Source organism: Alternaria postmessia, assembly GCF_024291825.1.
Source record: "Alternaria postmessia strain BMP 2775 chromosome Unknown scaffold_19, whole genome shotgun sequence".
Lineage (NCBI taxonomy): Eukaryota > Fungi > Ascomycota > Dothideomycetes > Pleosporales > Pleosporaceae > Alternaria > Alternaria postmessia.
Genome location: NW_026260092.1, coordinates 393,579 through 412,030, shown reverse-complemented (window position 1 = coordinate 412,030; position 18,452 = coordinate 393,579). Strand labels below are relative to the sequence as shown.

The window sequence follows — 18,452 nt, the reverse complement described above, 5'->3', positions numbered from 1 at the left end:
TAACCTCTCCATCCCGATCGCATGCCAAGCACTCATTCACTATCCGTCCTACAGAATGCTCTGCAGCAGCGAAGAAGCGGAACCAGTGGTTCACTCGCCTTTTACTCGCCTTGCTTTCTTCGGACGGTGTTGCGATCTTCACGCCTGTGAAAGATGACGTGTTCATATATCTAGTCTTCCAATTGAGAGCGGAGGATTGAATAGTACTGATATTGCTTACGCCGGTTGCTGCGTCGCGAGCCTTGATAGATGGTTCGGTGTTAAGTGATAGAACAGATTTGGCCTTGCACCGCGGGTGGACCGACATTCCAGAGGTCGATGAGGAACTTGCAGTAGCAGTAGTTGTACTATTACTTTCAGGAAGAGGAATCGACGCAGTTGTGTCTGCACCGGTACTTGGAAGAGTACTAATAGGTGAGCTTCTCGATATGATGTTGGTGTGTATAGGCCAATTGAATTCGGAAGAACCAGGCTTAGGGACGACAGGAGCTGGAGGCACAGGGTTGGAAACTGACGAAGTAAGTGATTCTGTTGCACTAAAAGACGTGACAAGCAACGATGAAACAGTCTTTAATCCTCCTGATGGCGTTATCCAAGGCAACTTTGGGACCCAGGGCAATAGAAGACTAGAATTGCCAGGTACAATATGGGGCATTGTGTGCGAGCACGTAGTGCTTGTATCCATCAGACCAGTAGTGCTAGTAGACGTAGCAAACGTCCCTGTCGTTGTTGTGCTACCCAGAGTTGGAAGACCGTCAGAAGCAAAGGAACTCGGCAAGGGATCATAGGTAAAGGATGGTAAGGAGAGAGACGTGGTGCCAGACAGCGCTTCAGTCACGTAGCTTGTATATGTAACCGTAACAAAGACCGTCATGGTAAGGATACCAGTTGGAGATCGCTGGCCGATAACTATGGGTCAGGAGCACCTTCGTCGTTGGGTGTGGCTATAGTACTGTAAGCTAGTAGTGCGATCATGCAGAGATACATGTAGTAACTGCACATGACAGCAATACTCATGTGGTTGCACGACACTAAGAAGGTTTTGTATATATCGCAGAAGATAGGAAGGTAACGAGCTGCAGAAGAGTCGCTTTATTGCAAACAGACGTTCACACTTTTCAAGTACATCCTTTGATTGTTCATTGATGTGCGGACACGTCTTGTATTACGGGACATTGACGTACAGCAATCAGTAGTGGGGCGTGAACGATGCACAGTGGAAGTCTCTTCGTTCAATCATCATATGCGCTATAATCAACCTTCTCTCACGTCCTGATCTCAGCAGCCTTCCTGAGCCGGTTCATGACTGCTGCCGCAATGTCATCACCTGTTCTATCGTCAATACCCTCTACAAAGATGGTTTCTACGCCTTTCTTATCAAGCTCTCTCAGCGCCGAGAACAAGCCTCTCGCAACGTCTTCTGTTTTTGCGCCAAGATTGATTTCCCACACCTGAACAGCTTCGGGCTTAACGACGTAATGATCTGCATGCGGTATTTGGTGTTGAGCGACAGATCGCAGGAGATTTGAAAGGCGCGACGACGAGTCGTTGACATCTAAAGATACTGTGTCCAGTGGACCGCAGAGTACCGGACCACCCGCATCCGATGTCTTCACCTTCTCGGCGCTTATACCCAGCACACTATCCCAGCTCTTGGTCCGAATAATACCAATGCGTCTTTTACTCTTCAGCTCGTCAGGTGTGGGTTGACTTGCACCTGCCTCAAATAACAGCACCGACGCTTTCGGACTGTAGTGCCTGTACTTCATTCCAGGTGCGCGTGGTTTGCTCGAATCTTCCGCTTGCTTGTCTTTGTACCCAACGACTACGTTCTCCCACCCAGGACATTGTCGCAACTGCTCTACCGTGACACCACCCGGCCGCAGTATTGCAGGTGGACTTGACAGTCCGTCTATGACCGTACTCTCTACACCTACTTCGCATGGCCCACCATCAATTATCAGATTGAGTTTCCCGTTGAGGTCATCGTAGACATGTTCCGCAGCGGTCGGCGAAGGTCGCGTGGACGCGTTTGCGGAGGGTGCAGCAAGTGGACGACCACATAACCGCAAAAGGGACAAGGCGATGATAGAGCGTGGCATTCGTGCGCCAAAGGTAGTAAGACCTGCTGTGACTTCTGGAGCGAGGATCGAGTTTTCAGGAGCCGGCAATATGATGGTGAGCGGTCCAGGCCAGAAGCGCTCAATCACCGGCCTGTAAATTTCTGGTATAGGGTCTTTTCCAGCATCTTTTCCGTCGCCTACAAAGTCAAGCTTACCGAGCAACAGCGCTCGTAGCTGGGGTAGCGAATGTATATGAACGATCAATGGATTGTCCGCTGGTCGTCCTTTGCTGGCAAATATTTCTTTCACAGCTGCGCTTCTTGTGGCATCCGCGCCGAGTCCATATACAGTCTCTGTGGGAAACGCGACGGGGGTATTCGTGCTCATAAGCTCATGGGCTGCCTGTTTCAGCGTTCCAGCATCAGCATCACCCTCTGCGTCGTCGTATTGTATGTCCCATTCATCGATCAAGTCTTCCGACTTCTGGAACGTGATCCTCCCCAACTTCTGAGGGTCTACGCGTTGAACGCTAGTCTCGGGCATATTTGCGAGGAGGCGATCACGTATGTTTGAGACGGTTGGCGTACTTCGCCTGCCGAGTCTGAAAGTTGTAGGCGTGAAGAAGAGAATCGGCGTTTTCAGCGTGGCAACCGGAGAGCGGCGGGCTTCTGATGCAGCGACTTGCACCAAGGAACGTGTAGGGGTAAGCTGGAGCGAGGGCTTCGTGAGGTTGACATTTGGTATGCGGGGATGGCGAGTGCGCATTAGAACCTTGGAATGATGACTGGTAAAAGAGGCCAAAATTTCTCGTTCCGAGCGTAGTGGGGCTCAGTTCCGATGGCACCTAAAGAAAAGCGACGTCACCGAGATACCCGACAGCGCCCAAGACGCTCAAGTCATTTCACAGCATGAGGAACTATTCAAGCCGCAGGACCATGCACCCAAACTATCGCTCAATTTGCTGAGTATATTTAGTGCCTTGTGGGAGTAAAGAGCAAGACTCAAAGTAGAGAGCTTATGGATGGCGACGACTAACGATTTGCTGCGTGCGGTTAACGGATCTAGAGGATAGAGGATACTCAGAAGATACATATGAGGAGCTTGGACGCAGTCGATACGGCGAACTCTACAGTTCTTGAGCAGCATTAGCCCACCAGTGTCTGCATAACTGTCATCAGCTGCGACGACGAGCGTGATCAAAAGGGACGGTGTGGAAGGACAAGGTGTCGCGCGCCCCTAAACCTCAAAATCCCAGATCCACACGGACCCAGACACCATTGGTTCTCTTCCCCCGCACTAGCCTGAGCTAGTACAGCGTGCATCTGGACCCTGGGACCCCATCCCAACTTCCTCAAAACTCCCCTTCCACCTCGCCTCACCCTTGCTATCGCCCTTCCACAGCTCGCGATAGTAAAAGCTGCTTCTCAATATGCCCGCTCCATCCGATATTCTCAACGACCCTGAGATTGCGCAGGCATACGAAGACGTGCGTTCAGACAAATCCGAGACCACGTGGCTTATCTTGAAGGTACATGGTATTCCGGGGCTGCGTTGATGAGGTATCGTCCGACCAGACATCAATGGAAAGCATCGACTGGATCGCGAACGATGAGATCACTGACTACCATGTAGTATGCATCCGCAACTTCAGATAACCTCAAACTCGCCGGCACAGGAAGCGGCGACATCGCCGAGATGACGGAGAGCCTCGGTGACGACGAAGCTGCTTATGCCTATGTACGCATGAAGCTAGGGAATGACGAGTACAGTGAACGCGTCAAATTTGCTTTTGTTGTTTGGCAAGGTTGGTCATGTTCCTCGTTCATATCTCGAGATGACTAAGACGTTCATAGGACCTCAAACGAAGGTGATGCGCAAGGCCAAGATGAGTTTCCAGAGTGGACAGGTCAAGCAGGTCATCCGCACTTATGCTGTAGAGATCCAGACAGGCGACAAGAAGGATTTGGATGAAGAGGCAGTAACGCTGAAGCTTAGAAAAGCCATGGGCGCGAATTGTGAGTACACGTTTTGCTATTTATGTTGATTGAGGGTTACGGGATTATGGGTAGAAAACCAAAACATAAAGAAAAGGACATATGCACTAATCGCTCGAACAGATGATCGCCAGAAAACGAACTACTAGCACGTCTCGTACTGTATGATAATTGGTCTATTAGACTATGATGTTACTACTTCGTCAACGCCACCCATAAATTTGTAAATTGTGGTATGAGTTAAGAGACCATAGTAAAACTTCTCCCTCGATCCCTTGGCTCTCACATAACCCCATTAGCTGCTCTCTAGGTTTCGACAAATGCCAGTACCCACAGCACAGTTTTGTCAAATCATATGTCAACTTCTTCAACCGGGGTGTTGCGACCTTCCACTCCGGTTCCCGATCTTGGACCCAAAGAACGCCATTCTCTACCTTGTCTAGATCCACTTCCCCCCTGGTCGTCTCAAGCGTGTACGGTTCTAATCTCTCCAGCGGCTTACTCGGTCTTTCACCAGCAAGGTATTGTCGGAAGAAAGCCATGGCATAGACGTCTTCGAATTTCCCTTGTAGATCTTCGTACTCCCAGAGATCGTCCGTAATCGTCAAGGTCTCTAGGGTCGCGGGAAGAAAATTTGCAAGACTAGGTGTACTGTCTAGAGCAACGGCCTCGGTACCAAACAGCACTGGAAAAGATATGGTCAAGTTGGTGAGCACGGGGAAATCGTGCAAAGGACCTAGGCTGCCCCCCACTGCGTTTTCAGTTTCACGTGCAGGGTTATATGCTAATTCGGAATTGTAGTGTTGGTAGCGCACAATTAGATTGGTAAGCGTAGAGTGAATATGTCGCAGTGCGTCCTTCAAAATCGACAACTGTAGAGGCGCGAAGTGTGGGTGTGTATAGCAGTCGTATTCAAAGACCCTGAGATTCGTAGCCTGCCTGAGCAGATGATGAATGGTGAGTGGATCCATTGAAGAGCGAACAAGGCGCAGAGTAGTCAGTGTATGCGGAACAGGAGGTAATTCTAGTGGCCACTCAAATGAGAGATCAACTCCCTCTTCCTCGCTGCTTACGTTGCCATAGTCGTCTCTCTCCGAACACGCAATAATTTGGAGCGACTCAACCACTGGCAGGTAGAAGAAAAGCAGTAGAGTGCCTTGCGGTTCCAAAAAGTTCTGTCCCCACGCTTCGGCCATATCCGACTCTTCCAACTCAACGCGTACGGTTTTCAAGTTAGCGAACCACTTTGGTCCGTCATCTTCTGCTGCATTCTTCGCGATCCCATGCTTCATCATCGTAGGAAACCACTGATTGAATGGGAAGAACTCCCATGCTATGGTCAAAGATTCGAGACGAGCTTGGCAAATACCAATCAACAGCGCGACCAACATGTGCCTGGCGTGCTCATCGTCTAACTCGGGCCACTGAACCGATGTGTCTTTAGGATCCGCGTAGACACTGAACATCTCGTCCATCCATTCTTCATCTTTCATATCATAGTCAATTCTTGGGAAGCCATAGCCAAGGACGTCTTCGAAATTGTACTCTAGACAATTCTCCGCATAAAATTCCAGATTTTTGACCCAGTTGATGTATTGGGGCTTCTTTTTCAATGTGCGAACCAAAGCTTGTATCTTGGGTCCTTTTCGGCCGTCAACAGTCCCTCCGTCTTCGTCGTCTTCGCTTGTGTTGTCCCAAAGCAGGGTGATGGTGTTGTAAGCTGCTGGTAGAGCGACAGTGTGGAGCGTCTTGCATGTTTGGGCCAGATTGACAGCATCTCGAGATTCAAGATCGAGGACTATGTACTCTAGCAATTCGGTAGGTAGATCGGTGATTGGTGACATTCTTGTGTTTTTGAAGAGATTGAGGGCGAGGTCCGGGTGTGGAGGAAGAAAGATACAGACTCGGATATAAGGATTTAGGCAGGCGTCAGTGCGCGCTTTCTGGAACGGGTGGCCTTGTTGCCTCGCATACAACGCTATCGTGATTCGTGATCGTGAGATCGTGTATCTATATCCAATCTATCCACCAATACCACGCCATGTCTAGAGCGATGACTTGTTCATGTGGGGAAACACATGGGCAAGCCCACCACCTCCTGGGTTCGTTTTCGACTCGCTTGGACCTGTCCTAGATTCCGGATCGACAGTTGGTTGGAATTCAGTCGCAGAACGGTCTCCGACCTGAACCTCTTCGTGTTTCCTTGCCAGCTTGTTATCGACGTGGTTATCAAGCCATTCATGCTCTGCTTGATTCAACCTCAGATTTTCCTCCACCTCCCGCGTAAGCTTCTCGACTTCATCCTCCAGCAACTCATCGTGGCTCTTCTTGACTTCTTCCTTAGGCGCCACTGGATCTTCTTCAGATACCGGTGCCGTGGTAGCCCAGAGCGCTTCTAGTTCACCCAGCCACCCGCAGACCTCTGCCAGCTTCCTCACGCCACTATCGCAATCTTCCAGTAGCAGCACGTCATCGGTTCGTTGGCCCATATCACCAACCCTCTCCGAATTTATAAGCAGACGCGGGGTTTGGTCTTCACAAAGTTGCGGCAGCGAAGCGAAGGGGTGTACGCTGAGCGACGTGCCCATGACTATGCACAGGTCGGCTTGTGCGGGGAGGCTACGGTTGTCGAAGAAGGCGGAGGGTAATTGTTCCCCAAAGAAGACGATTTCGGGTTTGACGAGGCCGTTACAGGACGAATCGACACAGTGAGGCACTGATTTGTCGCGGATGGCTTCGTTCATGCGCTCTTTGGGATACGACTTCTTGCAGTCGATGCAACATTGCCTATGCCTAGTCAGATTTGCCTAAACTCAATCCTCGCGAGTGCACTCACGATGCGAAACTGCCGTGCGCCTCAATAATCTTGTCGCCGGGGACTCCAGCCTCGCGCTCCAGACAATCAATGTTCTGTGTGAACAGCTTCAACAGCAGCCCCTTTTGATGCAGCAAGCTTATGAAGGAATGTGTTATCGTCGGCCTGAACTTTCCGGGGTATAGTTCTTGAGCGAGCGCGTAGAAGGGCTCTGGGGTCTTGCGGAAGAAATCGATGTCGAAGACGGCTTCGGGATATGGCAGGTTCAGGCGACTGAGGTTGGCGTATAGGCCGGTTTCTGGTGATCTGAAGTCTGGTATGCCGGCTGAAGTACTTATGCCTGCACCTGTCTGTCCGATGTTAGCACGCGGTAAACCGTCCCATCGCGTCTCAACTCACCATAACAACAATCTTTTGCGCACGCCCATCCTTGACATATTGTGCCAAAGCCTCCAAAGTACGTGCTTCTAGGGTTTGGGGTGGTGCAGTAGGGTCTACCACCCGCGATTCATCTTGGCCCATCCTGCCTCTTTTGCCTTTGCCTTTGCGACCTTTTTCCGCGTTGCGCCACGGCTTGTTTTGCTGCGCCTGTTGGCGATGCGCTTTGTGTTTGCGACCTATTTTGAAGGACGTGAAGTGACGGACGTTTTTTCGAAAACAAGAGCAAGGTGCGAGTGTGACCGACGTGGCAGTGATACGTGTGACGGGCGCGTATTGCATTTCGTGGGAGAAGTCAGTGCCCCACCAAAAGATATCTCTCGGGAGTCCGACGGAGCTGCTGCGTCATGCCAGGGGCCATCACCAACCCTTGCTCTCCAACACTACATGTCCGCTCCTCGACCTTGTGCATATCCGACAGAGACATCTCCATTGAAATTATTTAAAACATGGGCCCAGTTTATACAGGCACTCATTAGGACAGTTTCCCGTGACCTCATCCCCTGAACACGTCGCTCTAGCCTCGACCTCTTTCCCGCCAACCGCTTCTTTCACTTCCCTCACCCTGTCATCTCGCGCACTTCTCTCCACACTTTCCTTGATGGCCATGCAATCGAATTTCCCTTTGTCCGTTGTGCCCGTAAATTTGAGCACAGCCTTCATATGCGCAACCTCTTTCCCCTCTCCGTTCTTGACGCTTACTCGAACATACTCGTGTGCATTACACCACCTTATCACGCGATCCCTTCCATCGGGAATACAGATCTTGCAGAAAGTGCACATTGTCGATCTCCGATCGAATCTGTAACAGTTCTTCTCGTCCTCACCACTAAGCTGAAACGTGTAGGCGATTTGGCTGATGAACGCATTCTGCAGCGACTTTCCGTTGTAGTCAACCCCTCCTTCGTGTTTCCCGGGAATGTAGTCACTCTCGACGCCTACTTCCACAAACTGTATGCCTTTTTCCACCATGCCGGCTTGATTGGAGTACTCGATATTATCGAATTTTTCCTTTGAAGTCTTGCACGTGTTGGCACCTATCTTGTCGTCATCGCAGCGGTTCTTGAGTAACTTGTTTAAGTCGCTAGATATATAACGGCCGTACCATCGGCCGACGTGTTGGCGTTGGTTGCTTATCTCGATGGAGAATGTGTATGATGGCGAGCTTGGGAAGGGCGAAGGTGAGGCTATTAGGGTCGTGCCCAGAACGAGACTTGGGTTGGTTGCCGCACTTATGGAAGAGCTGTTGGACCAGGCCGGAGGAATGGTGCTAAATATGGCCGTGGGAGACAAAAGAGACTCGAGCGATGAAGTGATACTTGATGTGGTCGTTATAGTGGTGCTTGATACGGGTGGTGGACTGTAGGTTACCCAGCTCGGTGGCTTGCTCGCTTGGTAAGTCAGTTCGGAATCCGTTTTAGTTTACCAACTGATACTGACAGATTTCTGGCCCGCCTCTATCCACAGCTGCGGCGCCGAGGATAGAGAGCAAGACTGCTACGCCAGCGTATTGAATCTTTGCAACAATCGAAGTTCGCATGACGGACAACTCGACCTTGAGGCTTACCATATTTCTATGCTGGACGGTGAGAAGATATAGCAACGCGTCACTTCAATTTCTCTAGCTGTCAATATTGTTATGTGAAGTCCATGGCCGGGAGCGTATTTCGTGCTGCTTGACTATTCCATTCTTATGGTGTAGTAATCAATATGCCTCAGCATCAAGGACTTGATGCTACAGGGATCCTATCAACGAGTGCCTACATCTCTTCTTACTAGACAATCGACTGTATCATCATCACAAGAGCTAGGAAGCGACCACGTTTTGAGATGTTCCCTTTGTCGCATATCGAAACATTTGTCGTCGTTCCAAACAACCTAGTGGTGGGGATGAACACGCTATGGAAACATATGACCTGCTATGACTGCAGCGTAACCAAATATGTGCGCAGAATGGATATCAAAACCAGGTGGAATTCCAAGGGGTCGGCAGGTCGACAGGTGGAGGCACTCCCGAGGTTATCGTGTATTGAGTCATGGGCATTCACGCCCCGCCCCAAGCGTCACCAGACTACTTTTGCGGAGCTACGTAAGCCGCTCTTAAGGGATCGCAATCCCTTGCAGCGGATTACAACGTCGCAATGTGATGTACGACAACTATCCTCCCAGTGTTGCAAGTTTCGCACCGTCGCCTGCGGGCACATTGCATAATGCAAGGGCAGTACTTATCTAGGTAGTTGACAACTTTCACACCTCACCGCCACCTGAACACTCTAAGGGCTATACCGGAAAAGGACTTCCTTTCTCCATTCAATTGAATGGACCGAAGCATTATGAGGTGTTCCAATAGGCTCAGATAGCCGGACCACGACACACCATGTGCTCACTTAGATGTTTCTACAAGTAGGCAAGATTCTGTTAGTTCTGTTTCTTTCAATCTCGGGTGGCCCTATCCCAAGGGAGCTTTAAGTACAGCTGTCAATCCCCAACCAACCACGGATTTCCAACGCGATATACAAATCCCAAAGTACTCCGAACGTAAGAGTCATCATGTCTCTCAAGGATAAAGTCATCGCAATTACTGGAGCGGCGTCTGGAATGGGCCTTGAAACCGCCCGTCTTTTCGCCAGCAAAGGAGCCAAGCTTGCACTCGCCGATGTGCAGGAGAAGCCGTTGAAAGATCTTGAAAGCGAGCTTCTGACAGCCGGTGCACAAGTCATGATCCAGATTGTCGACGTCAGCAAACGTGCCGACGTGGAAAGCTGGATCGCAAACACAGTCGAGAAGTTCGGGAAGCTGGATGGTGCAGCCAATCTCGCAGGTGTAACTGGTCGGCAAAGTGCTGTCGCCAACATTGAAGAGGTAGAGGACGACGACTGGGAATTCATTATGGGAGTAAACGTTACAGGTCTGCGGAACTGTTTGCGCGCTCAGGTGCCGCACATGAAGGAAGGAAGTTCTATCGTCAATGCAGCCAGTATACTGGGTCTCATTGGCGCGCCAAAACAGCTGGCATATTGCGCCTCCAAACATGCTGTTGTCGGAATGACAAGGAGCGCGGCAAAAGAGCTAGGACCAAAGAATATCAGGGTGAACTGCTTCTGCCCGTGAGTAGACCCACGGAAACTCTTTTTGAGGTATGTACATACTAACTGCGCACAGCGGACCAGTCGACACCCCAATGTTGCGAAAATCGTACGAAAATCGAGGCGGGCCTGTCGATTATTCATTCCTTCCACTTGGAAGAACTGCACACCAAACGGAGATTCCACCACTTATCGAATTTCTGATATCAGACGCTTCTTCGTTCATGACTGGGACGGCTACGCCAATTGATGGCGGGTGGTACTGCTAGGTCTCGCCATGTGCAGTTTTTCAACCCCATGCCAGGCCTAGCTCTCGCTTTCCGCTTTCGTGGTGTTTCTTATGTGCGACGATTCGACCTGGTAAACTCTATAAATAGTCTGAAAAGTACGGAAAGAAGAGGAATTATGACACAGCAATTAGTATTTATATTTAACGTTCTAGTTAACACAATCGGTTTTATCTCCCTATCTGTGAACGTTGCTCTGAACCGCGCAACATTATCCCTTGCCAGTGTTCAGTACCTCTAGATACCGCAAAACCTACATTAAATAAGGGTCGCAACCACGGGACCAGGATCCTTTCGGCAATGATGAAATTAGGTGTCCTTTGGTAAAGTCAGTCCAGGTGCGGAGCCACGTCCTGGCGCCTTCTGCCCGAATTTCAACATGCACGCTTACTGCTGAATGCAAATCACTTTGAAAGTCTGTATCAAGAAGAGTAACATCTCCTGACTGGTTTGAATGCAGTTCATTACATCACTGCCAACTTGGTTTCGCAGCTACTCCACACTAAGGGAAACAAGAAAAGGATGTCGCCCTTAGGCGTAACTACTGTTTACTCAAGTAGCTTGTATTTTGCGACAGTTATTAAATTGTTGTTCTAGTGTATGGAGGGGTAATAACTACCAGAGATAGCTGAATCTGCTGTAAACCTACAGTCTACAATAATATTCTATAAGGAGTAGCAACGTAACTACTGCTAATGTAGATTCTTAGATAACTGTTGATGTACATAATAACCCTCTTAAGTTTCATCCTAGTAGGCAGTCTAGCACTGCCACAGTGGGGTAACAAGTTTAAGCTGTTTTCCATCTACTGTTATCGTACAGAATTACTCCTTTACCACGGAAGCGTCATCTTCTCTAGTTCTAGTAACGGCTTTTTGTTTAAGCATCAAGCCCTTGGTTCCTTGCCTCCAATCTCTGAACTCTCCCTCGCGAACTTCTCCTTGCCCTCACCCGGCAGCACAGTCTTCCCCTGGACCTCCTGCTCTGCCGCCCACTTCTTTAGTGTATTGAGATCCACACTCTTCAAGGCGCCTTCATGCGTCGATTCTAGCTTTACTCTCGGTACCTCTCCAATACTTTTATCCGCAGCGCTCTTCCATGTTGAAGCTTCTAGGCACAGTCGTTGGCCTGGACCCACGCCAGCTTTTCGCAAATCCGTGCCATTCGAGGACGAGAAGTCCAGGAATCCGTTTGTGAGGATAGCGGCGATGGGATTTTTACTGGTACACATTCCAGCGCTGAATGAGGAGGGAAGATTCGAAGGAGCCTTGGCTTCGGAAGAGTGTTTGTGGAGGGGAGCATTGAGTACTGAGAAGTGTTAGCTGGCAATTGAGAATCGATTTGGTAGAATGAGGTTACGAACCGTTCTTTTGGGTAACGTCCATCTTTCCTTGCTCGTTCTTTCCCGACATGTTGGTATCTTGCTATGGATATTTGCAACTGTTCTACGGTTTAGTCTGCGGTTGTGAGGTGCTGAGGAGATGATATCGGCGCGGATTGTAGAGATTCGTCAATACTATAGTTAATATGTAGTGATGTATGCAGGATTGATCTGGCAGAAACCCATGTCAAATGAACCTTTTTGTTCCTGCATTTCTACGCTTTACTCGCTTTGCTCAAAGCACGGCTCAGTAATGATGCCTCCATTACCTCGTTCTGATCAATGTCTTGACGTCAGCGATATTGAAAGCGTCAGAGTGTAATTCGACGTCGTCTCGTTGTTCCGTCTAATGTGTAGCACCTATAACAAGACAGACGTCCTTTCATGAACGCGCTCGTCTATGACAATGTAGTCGCATACTCCAGGTTGGCGATATCGTCCTCGACACGCTTTCCCACACACCTCCATGATCACCCGCTAGTCCCAATCCTTACAAGCGTCCTTCCCCGGCTCCAGCGCGTATGCACCCCGTACACACACACTTCGCACTGCATCTCAAACTACCACACCACATCCAACGGTACTACAACTGCAGAAAAACTACCCACCATCTCTTTGCCTCACCGCTCTCTCAACCTCTGTTTCTCTCCCCTCCATGACACTGGGGCCGCGCAAGACAAATCCTTGGCAAGTGTTACAAGTCGGTATCTGCAAACGCCGACATACCGACAACAGCCTGCGCTCGCTCAAACAGCGATTCAGTCACTGAACCATGGTCATAGGCCAAAGGCAGTGTTAGTCCACACACGTGTTCAAGTGCCTTAGGCTCACCGTCATTTATCTGTGAACGCGGTGACGCAGAACAAAGTTGATTCAAGGCCACACACTTCCGTCTCTTTTTTGACCGAGATCAAGCCGAGATCGATTCCACGCCGTCAACTTGCCTCACGAGCTTTGAATACTAGTGACTTATTAGGTGATTTTGCCATCAGTGGAGACGACGGTCTACTCGAGTCATAGGGGGCAAATGACGTCGATCTCGTCATTTCCTCTCCATCACCAATCTCCCTCACGAAGAGCGTTGGGCGAACAGTTTGGTGAACAGGGTCAACAACGGTGAGAGGAGTGCAGGGCACATGCCTGCCCGAGCAGCCCAAACCGCTCGAGGGAAGAACGCATAGCCAATGCAGCTGCAACTCGATCTGAGATCCAGCGCATGACCGTTACCTTCGGAGAAAGGACCGACGAAAACAAAACATATACCAGCGGTCGGCCGCGAAGAACGCGGCGTTAACGCATGTCCAGCGTGTTACATGAGGAATGGAAATCATCGCAAGCGCACAAGATGCAGGTATGACAATCGCGGAGTATGGAGATCCAAAACAAACTCTACTAGGTCCCGGGTGCTTCCAGGACTAAATTGACCTGCATCGTAGGAGACTCAGAGTAGCGCAGGTTGACGTATACGACAGATGCAGGTCAATCTAGACTGCTGGTCATGAAGATCCGGGGAAATGCGCGGCGTGAATGATGAGTTTTGCAAAGAGGTGTGTCACCATGTGCACCCAAGTAAATTATAGTCTGGAGGTAGTCAGTAGAGTTCAAAGTGTCGTAGGTTGACTTAAGACATCACAAACACCTTCCGTCTCTACAATGAACTACAGTGTTGAACAATACAAATTAGAGAAGGACAAGCTTTCTCGCATTAGTCGCAAGGCTTCGATTACAGAGGCAATATCAACCATAGAGACATGCATTATGAATAGCTGGACTAATCGTCTTTGGGTGAATTATTTGCTATGAATGCAATGTGCCTCGCTAGGCCGACACTATCCGTGCAGCTTCACCTTATGCATCCAAAACAATGCATTAATCGCTCCTACTTTCTCTGCAACTTCCTGGAATAATGCGCCGACAAGCTGTTGTTCTCAGATAATGAGCAATGGCGCATTGGAAGCATGGCTCGTTCTATAGCCATGATAGATGTCTAGCCTTGTAACCTTTGCCGAATCTCAGCGACCACGTTCCGAATGCGCGGTTCCTTGACCTTCTGTTCGGCGCGGGTAATCGCATCGCCTATCTGTAAAATGTCCCTACCAGCCTCACAGAAGTCGGGGCCTAGGCAAAGCAAAGTGCCTGTAGCCACAAGCGCGCGATACACGGCCTCGGAGTCGGTAGCCGTAGTGAGAACCTTGGATAAATCGTCGAGCAATGAAAGCGCACGGTCCGCATTGTTCTCAGAGTTGAGCAGTACTGAGTAATTGATGTACAGCGTTGTGAGCGCAATGATCAAGTTTCGGTTCGTAGATGTCAGGAAAGGCGATACTAGTGGATGAATGTTATCAAACTCTGTGCTGGCAAGTAGTCGTCCCTTTTCGGTTTGAAGAAGATTGCTGAGACATCGTATGGCCATCATTGTGTTGTTGGGCGGGGAAGATTCCGTGAAGACCCCTGATTCAAGAAGGTTTGGCAATAGGTTCTGCTCAGGCGACACTAGGAAGGTTGCTGGTTCCTCGAAAGCGAGGACTAGTCGTAATAAGTCCAGTGCAGGTAGACGCTTCTCTGCCGGCCATTGTGTTGCCGCTTTGACAAGGAGTTCCACACCTGTTATGTCGATGCCCTTGCCATTTCCTTTCTCCAATGCTGTGACAGTCGCGTTCAGTTGCTCAACATCCGGCGGATTCAGCGAGATGCCTTTCTGTCCATCGTTCACCAAGGCCTCATTAAATTCTGTAAGCTTCTTGAAAATGACCTTGTGGTTTCCAGTTGTGATAGGAAGGTAATCCTTTTGCGGAAGTATCTTAGTGGCTGGTGGCGCTGGTGGAGGCTGGGTCGCGACTTGATTGGCGTCGCCGGGCCGGTACCGTGCCTCCGAACCCCACGGATCCGTGCCTTGAGCACTGCTTTGCCCTAGCGTTGCACCTTGTGTGTTCTGGATGATGAAGTTCGCGACTTGGTCGAGGTATGTGAGCGGAAGCTCATTGTCTTCGATGAACTTGCGCGCAGCTTCGTAGTGGTTCTGGTTGAGGTTGTAAGGTAGCTTCAGTGGAGGCTTGCCGTCTTCGATGTCAACGTCGAAAACGTAGTCGTATTCTTTGCCGGCATGCGAGATCTTGCGTCCACCGCTCCCCGCCGAATCGACGACTGTTCCGACATTCACCCACTGATTTGCAGCTGCGGACCATTGATATGCAGAAACGTTGCCGTTCATCTCCTTGATCATCTGGACCTGCCCCTCCTTGGTGCCCGATCGCTGTGTGAGGAACTCCGGGCCGGGCAGTTGCTCTTTGTTGATGTCTCCCACGGTCTGCTGTGGTATCGAGGAGCCCTTGACATCGTCGTTGAATTGTTGAATCTCAGCCTCAGCAGCATAACGAGACTGATCACGAGTAAAGACACGCGCAAGCTTATCGCTCGCACCAGTGACGATGTCGCCGTTCTCCTTGCATACAGCCACGGTCCATACTGAGATGGCTGGGTGGGTGATGGTCTGTATGCACTGATTGTTTTCCCATATCCGTACTGTCCGATCTTCGCCGGCGCTCACCAGGCCGCCGTTGGGGAGGACAGCTAGAGAGTAGATGAAGTTCTCGTGGCCGTGCAGCTCCGCCACCTGTTGTCCGTTGAGCGTCCATAAGCGAATGACGGCGTCGTTCCCTGCGGATGCGAACTGGGCACCCGAGGGATGATCCGGAGGTAATCGGCAGAGGGCGCGGACAACTTCAGGTGCCTGGATCGAGCGTACCGGAGATGCGGAGCCCGAAGGCTGGAATATGCGGATCTGCTTGTCTGCACAGCCGGTGACGATGGTATCGCTGTCGTAAGCAAGGACAGCCCACACCGATGCAGAGTGACCCTGCAGCACTGTAGATTCGCCCCACTTGCCTACTTGCCATAGCCGCGCCTCCATGTCCCAGCTGCCGCTGACAATGTATTTTCCATCCTCGCTGACGTCCAGCGCGCATACGTTGTTGCCATGTCCGATCAGAAGAGCGTCTGCATCGTCATCAAGGTTCTTGGTCGGCCGCCGTACGTCGATGATCTGGTCTTTGCCGCCCGACACGACCAGGCCCTCGGGAAACGACGACGTGGGCGGCACGATGGCGAGCGAGTTGACGAATTCCTTGCCGTGTGTCTTGATGGTGCTATCCCATGTTGGCGGGCTCTGTGACTGCTGTGCCCAGGTCCGTACTGTAAAGTCTCGCGACGCAGAGACGATGGAGGAAGGCGAGGGGAATGCGACGCTTCGGACCTGCACGCTGTGTTAGTGGTGGTTCTGCGTAATGCAGGGCCTGATTTGCTTAGTAGCGGATGCAACACGTACATCGTCCTCGTGACCGCGAAGGGTGGCTGATAACTTGAAGTCGGCCATGGTTGAAGCAACGCGGGGTTGCTGCTTGGTGGTGGGAGAGGTCTTAGCAGCGGTGCGGAGAGAAGGAAACGAGCACTAGATAGAGGCGAGAGTTGCACGCATCAAGGCTTCACAGTGAGCGAGATCAACGGATTCGTGGTTGCTTGGACGTGGCCGAGTGATTGCAGTGAGTTGCTTGTCACAGGCACAGCTCCGTGGTTGACGACGTCAGCCTTTCGCGAGACAGCTGTAGCCGAAGCACCCATGTCACTTTCTCATTATGTCAGCCTCGCCTCGCCTCGCCTCGCCTCGAATGCTCCTGCTTCCTGATCGGGACTTGATTCCTAAACCCAGCACCAGACGTGAAATATCACCAGTGCTCTTTTTCTCTTGTAAATACAGGCGCATCTTGGTACCTCACGTCTGGTTGCTTGGCTTTCAGGTACTCGTACGAGTGGCTTGCGGCTGAGCATCTGCTTTACCAATAGCACGAACCCTACCGTTGCCTCAGCTCTCGCTTGTCTGGCAAGATGCATCTAGGCTAACGTCCATTTCACGATAATCTCAGATTTCCTTACCATCGGCCTGGTACTGGGATGCGGGAAGCCCTCGTTTTCGTATTCTGCCACGTGAGGCGCTGAGCCACAGCATCCGGGGTTCGCGAAGCGTCCTGCTGGACAGCTGGCTCCAGGCCACCACTCCTCCCACCATGCGCATCCAGATACGCTCGAGAAACCATTGTTCCCAATCATTGATTGGAAATTGTCAAGTCTTTGGGGTCGCCGCAGATGCGCATTAACCGCCATGCTGCATGTGATACTACGCCGTTGGAAGATGCACCTTCGGAGACTTGTCAGCTTCTGAAACCGGGGTAGATAAATCTACCCGAGCATAACCTCGTCACGGCATGTTGAGACGAGAACATGTAGCGACGTTGGTATTTTCCTAGGAGAAGCACAACATTCGGCTGTGATGCCGTAGCTAGGTAGCGCAGCAGTTCTCTCTGCTCTGGTACGCGTCCCAAAGCAGCGTGGATCGTCGGTGGTGGGCCCAGAACACCACCCACCAAATATCCTGCCAAACGTCAAAGTCTTGGTGGCTCCGTTGTCGTGCAACACCGGCTGGAGGTTTCCATCTCAACATGGGCCCCGCACAGCCCACGACGGAACCCTCCGCCCCGCCTCTGTGGCTCGTCTCCATAACGGAGGGCGGCCAACGCGTTTCGCCGACCGTCTGGAGTCAGTCAGTACCAGCGGTAGCTTTTCATGCGCAGGGCAAATGATTTCGCATCCCCTTCCGAATTTCCTGGTCATTTGACTCTAGCTGCTCTGCTCGGCCGCTACTCGACGTCCCTTGCGCCTCGCCTCCACCCAAAGGGTCGTGTTCGGCATCGCGCTGCAGCCACTAGAGCAATAGCCTTTCGCGTGACATTGCCTACCCTGCTTTCCCACGATGCGCTTACAATGGACCGCCCGGTTTGTTCTAGCCCAGCCCACGCTACACTTGCGCCAAGCCACTCAAGTCCTCTAGACGAAGCGTTGCGTGTCAGCTCAAATTTTGGGCCGTCCTGGAGCGAAGGGACACCCTGTGACTTGTCTGGAAGCGGTCTATGCAACCGCCCATGTCACTGAGATGAGTGCGCCATCCAGAACTGACGCCAGCGTGCCATGGCTGGAGGGACGGCTGCATGCCTACAAGAGCGCGAACACTCCTCCCAGATCCGTCCTGTTTTCTGCTCCCACCTTGATCTGCAATATCTAAACAACTCTCCATACAAGCTCTTGGCAACCAGTAATCTCGGCATACATTCAGTCCGGCTGCATCGACCACAGCATAGTTTGCCTGCACCTGGCGATCTCGGTATCCTTGCCTCAGCCTTACCAATTGCTCGGAACTCGCGCGGCGCCTCCGTGATCAGCGGCCGACCCCTACGTACCCCTACGCGTTCGTGCGTAAGGTCAAAATCGTCACACCTGTGACCGTTGGCCTTTTATTTTTCACAACAGGGTCTTACGAGCATTTGCTTCAAGAAGGCTT

The 18,452-nt window shown here is 51.0% G+C and overlaps 7 protein-coding genes across 7 annotated transcripts; 2 read left to right on the top strand and 5 right to left on the bottom strand.

Annotated features, from left to right (window-relative positions):
* Positions 1-1,269: 1,269 nt before the first annotated feature.
* On the bottom strand, positions 1,270-2,828 carry J4E82_004238 (uncharacterized protein; the record flags this gene model as incomplete). The annotated part of the gene is made up of 1 exon (XM_051730517.1): positions 1,270-2,828. A coding segment is annotated over one exon (1,559 nt), but the record flags the coding sequence as incomplete, so codon positions are not given.
* Positions 2,829-3,492: 664 nt separating this feature from the next.
* J4E82_004237 (uncharacterized protein) lies at positions 3,493-4,206 on the top strand (the record flags this gene model as incomplete). Its single annotated transcript, XM_051730516.1, has 4 exons — positions 3,493-3,591; positions 3,696-3,867; positions 3,917-4,078; positions 4,181-4,206. 4 exons carry the CDS (start codon positions 3,493-3,495, stop codon positions 4,204-4,206), a joined length of 459 nt encoding a protein of 152 aa, XP_051589855.1.
* A 54-nt stretch (positions 4,207-4,260) lies between these two features.
* Positions 4,261-5,901, bottom strand: J4E82_004236 (uncharacterized protein; the record flags this gene model as incomplete). Its single annotated transcript, XM_051730515.1, has 1 exon — positions 4,261-5,901. The coding sequence occupies one exon, from the start codon at positions 5,899-5,901 to the stop codon at positions 4,261-4,263; it is 1,641 nt and encodes a 546-aa protein (XP_051589854.1).
* A 201-nt stretch (positions 5,902-6,102) lies between these two features.
* On the bottom strand, positions 6,103-7,592 carry J4E82_004235 (uncharacterized protein; the record flags this gene model as incomplete). Its single annotated transcript, XM_051730514.1, has 3 exons — positions 6,103-6,844; positions 6,894-7,222; positions 7,272-7,592. The coding sequence occupies 3 exons, from the start codon at positions 7,590-7,592 to the stop codon at positions 6,103-6,105; spliced, it is 1,392 nt and encodes a 463-aa protein (XP_051589853.1).
* Positions 7,593-9,860: 2,268 nt separating this feature from the next.
* J4E82_004234 (uncharacterized protein) lies at positions 9,861-10,665 on the top strand (the record flags this gene model as incomplete). Its single annotated transcript, XM_051730513.1, has 2 exons — positions 9,861-10,417; positions 10,473-10,665. 2 exons carry the CDS (start codon positions 9,861-9,863, stop codon positions 10,663-10,665), a joined length of 750 nt encoding a protein of 249 aa, XP_051589852.1.
* Positions 10,666-11,569: 904 nt separating this feature from the next.
* Positions 11,570-12,095, bottom strand: J4E82_004233 (uncharacterized protein; the record flags this gene model as incomplete). The annotated part of the gene is made up of 2 exons (XM_051730512.1): positions 11,570-11,991; positions 12,047-12,095. The coding sequence occupies 2 exons, from the start codon at positions 12,093-12,095 to the stop codon at positions 11,570-11,572; spliced, it is 471 nt and encodes a 156-aa protein (XP_051589851.1).
* Positions 12,096-14,051: 1,956 nt separating this feature from the next.
* J4E82_004232 (uncharacterized protein) lies at positions 14,052-16,436 on the bottom strand (the record flags this gene model as incomplete). Its single annotated transcript, XM_051730511.1, has 2 exons — positions 14,052-16,316; positions 16,389-16,436. 2 exons carry the CDS (start codon positions 16,434-16,436, stop codon positions 14,052-14,054), a joined length of 2,313 nt encoding a protein of 770 aa, XP_051589850.1.
* Positions 16,437-18,452: the final 2,016 nt, after the last annotated feature.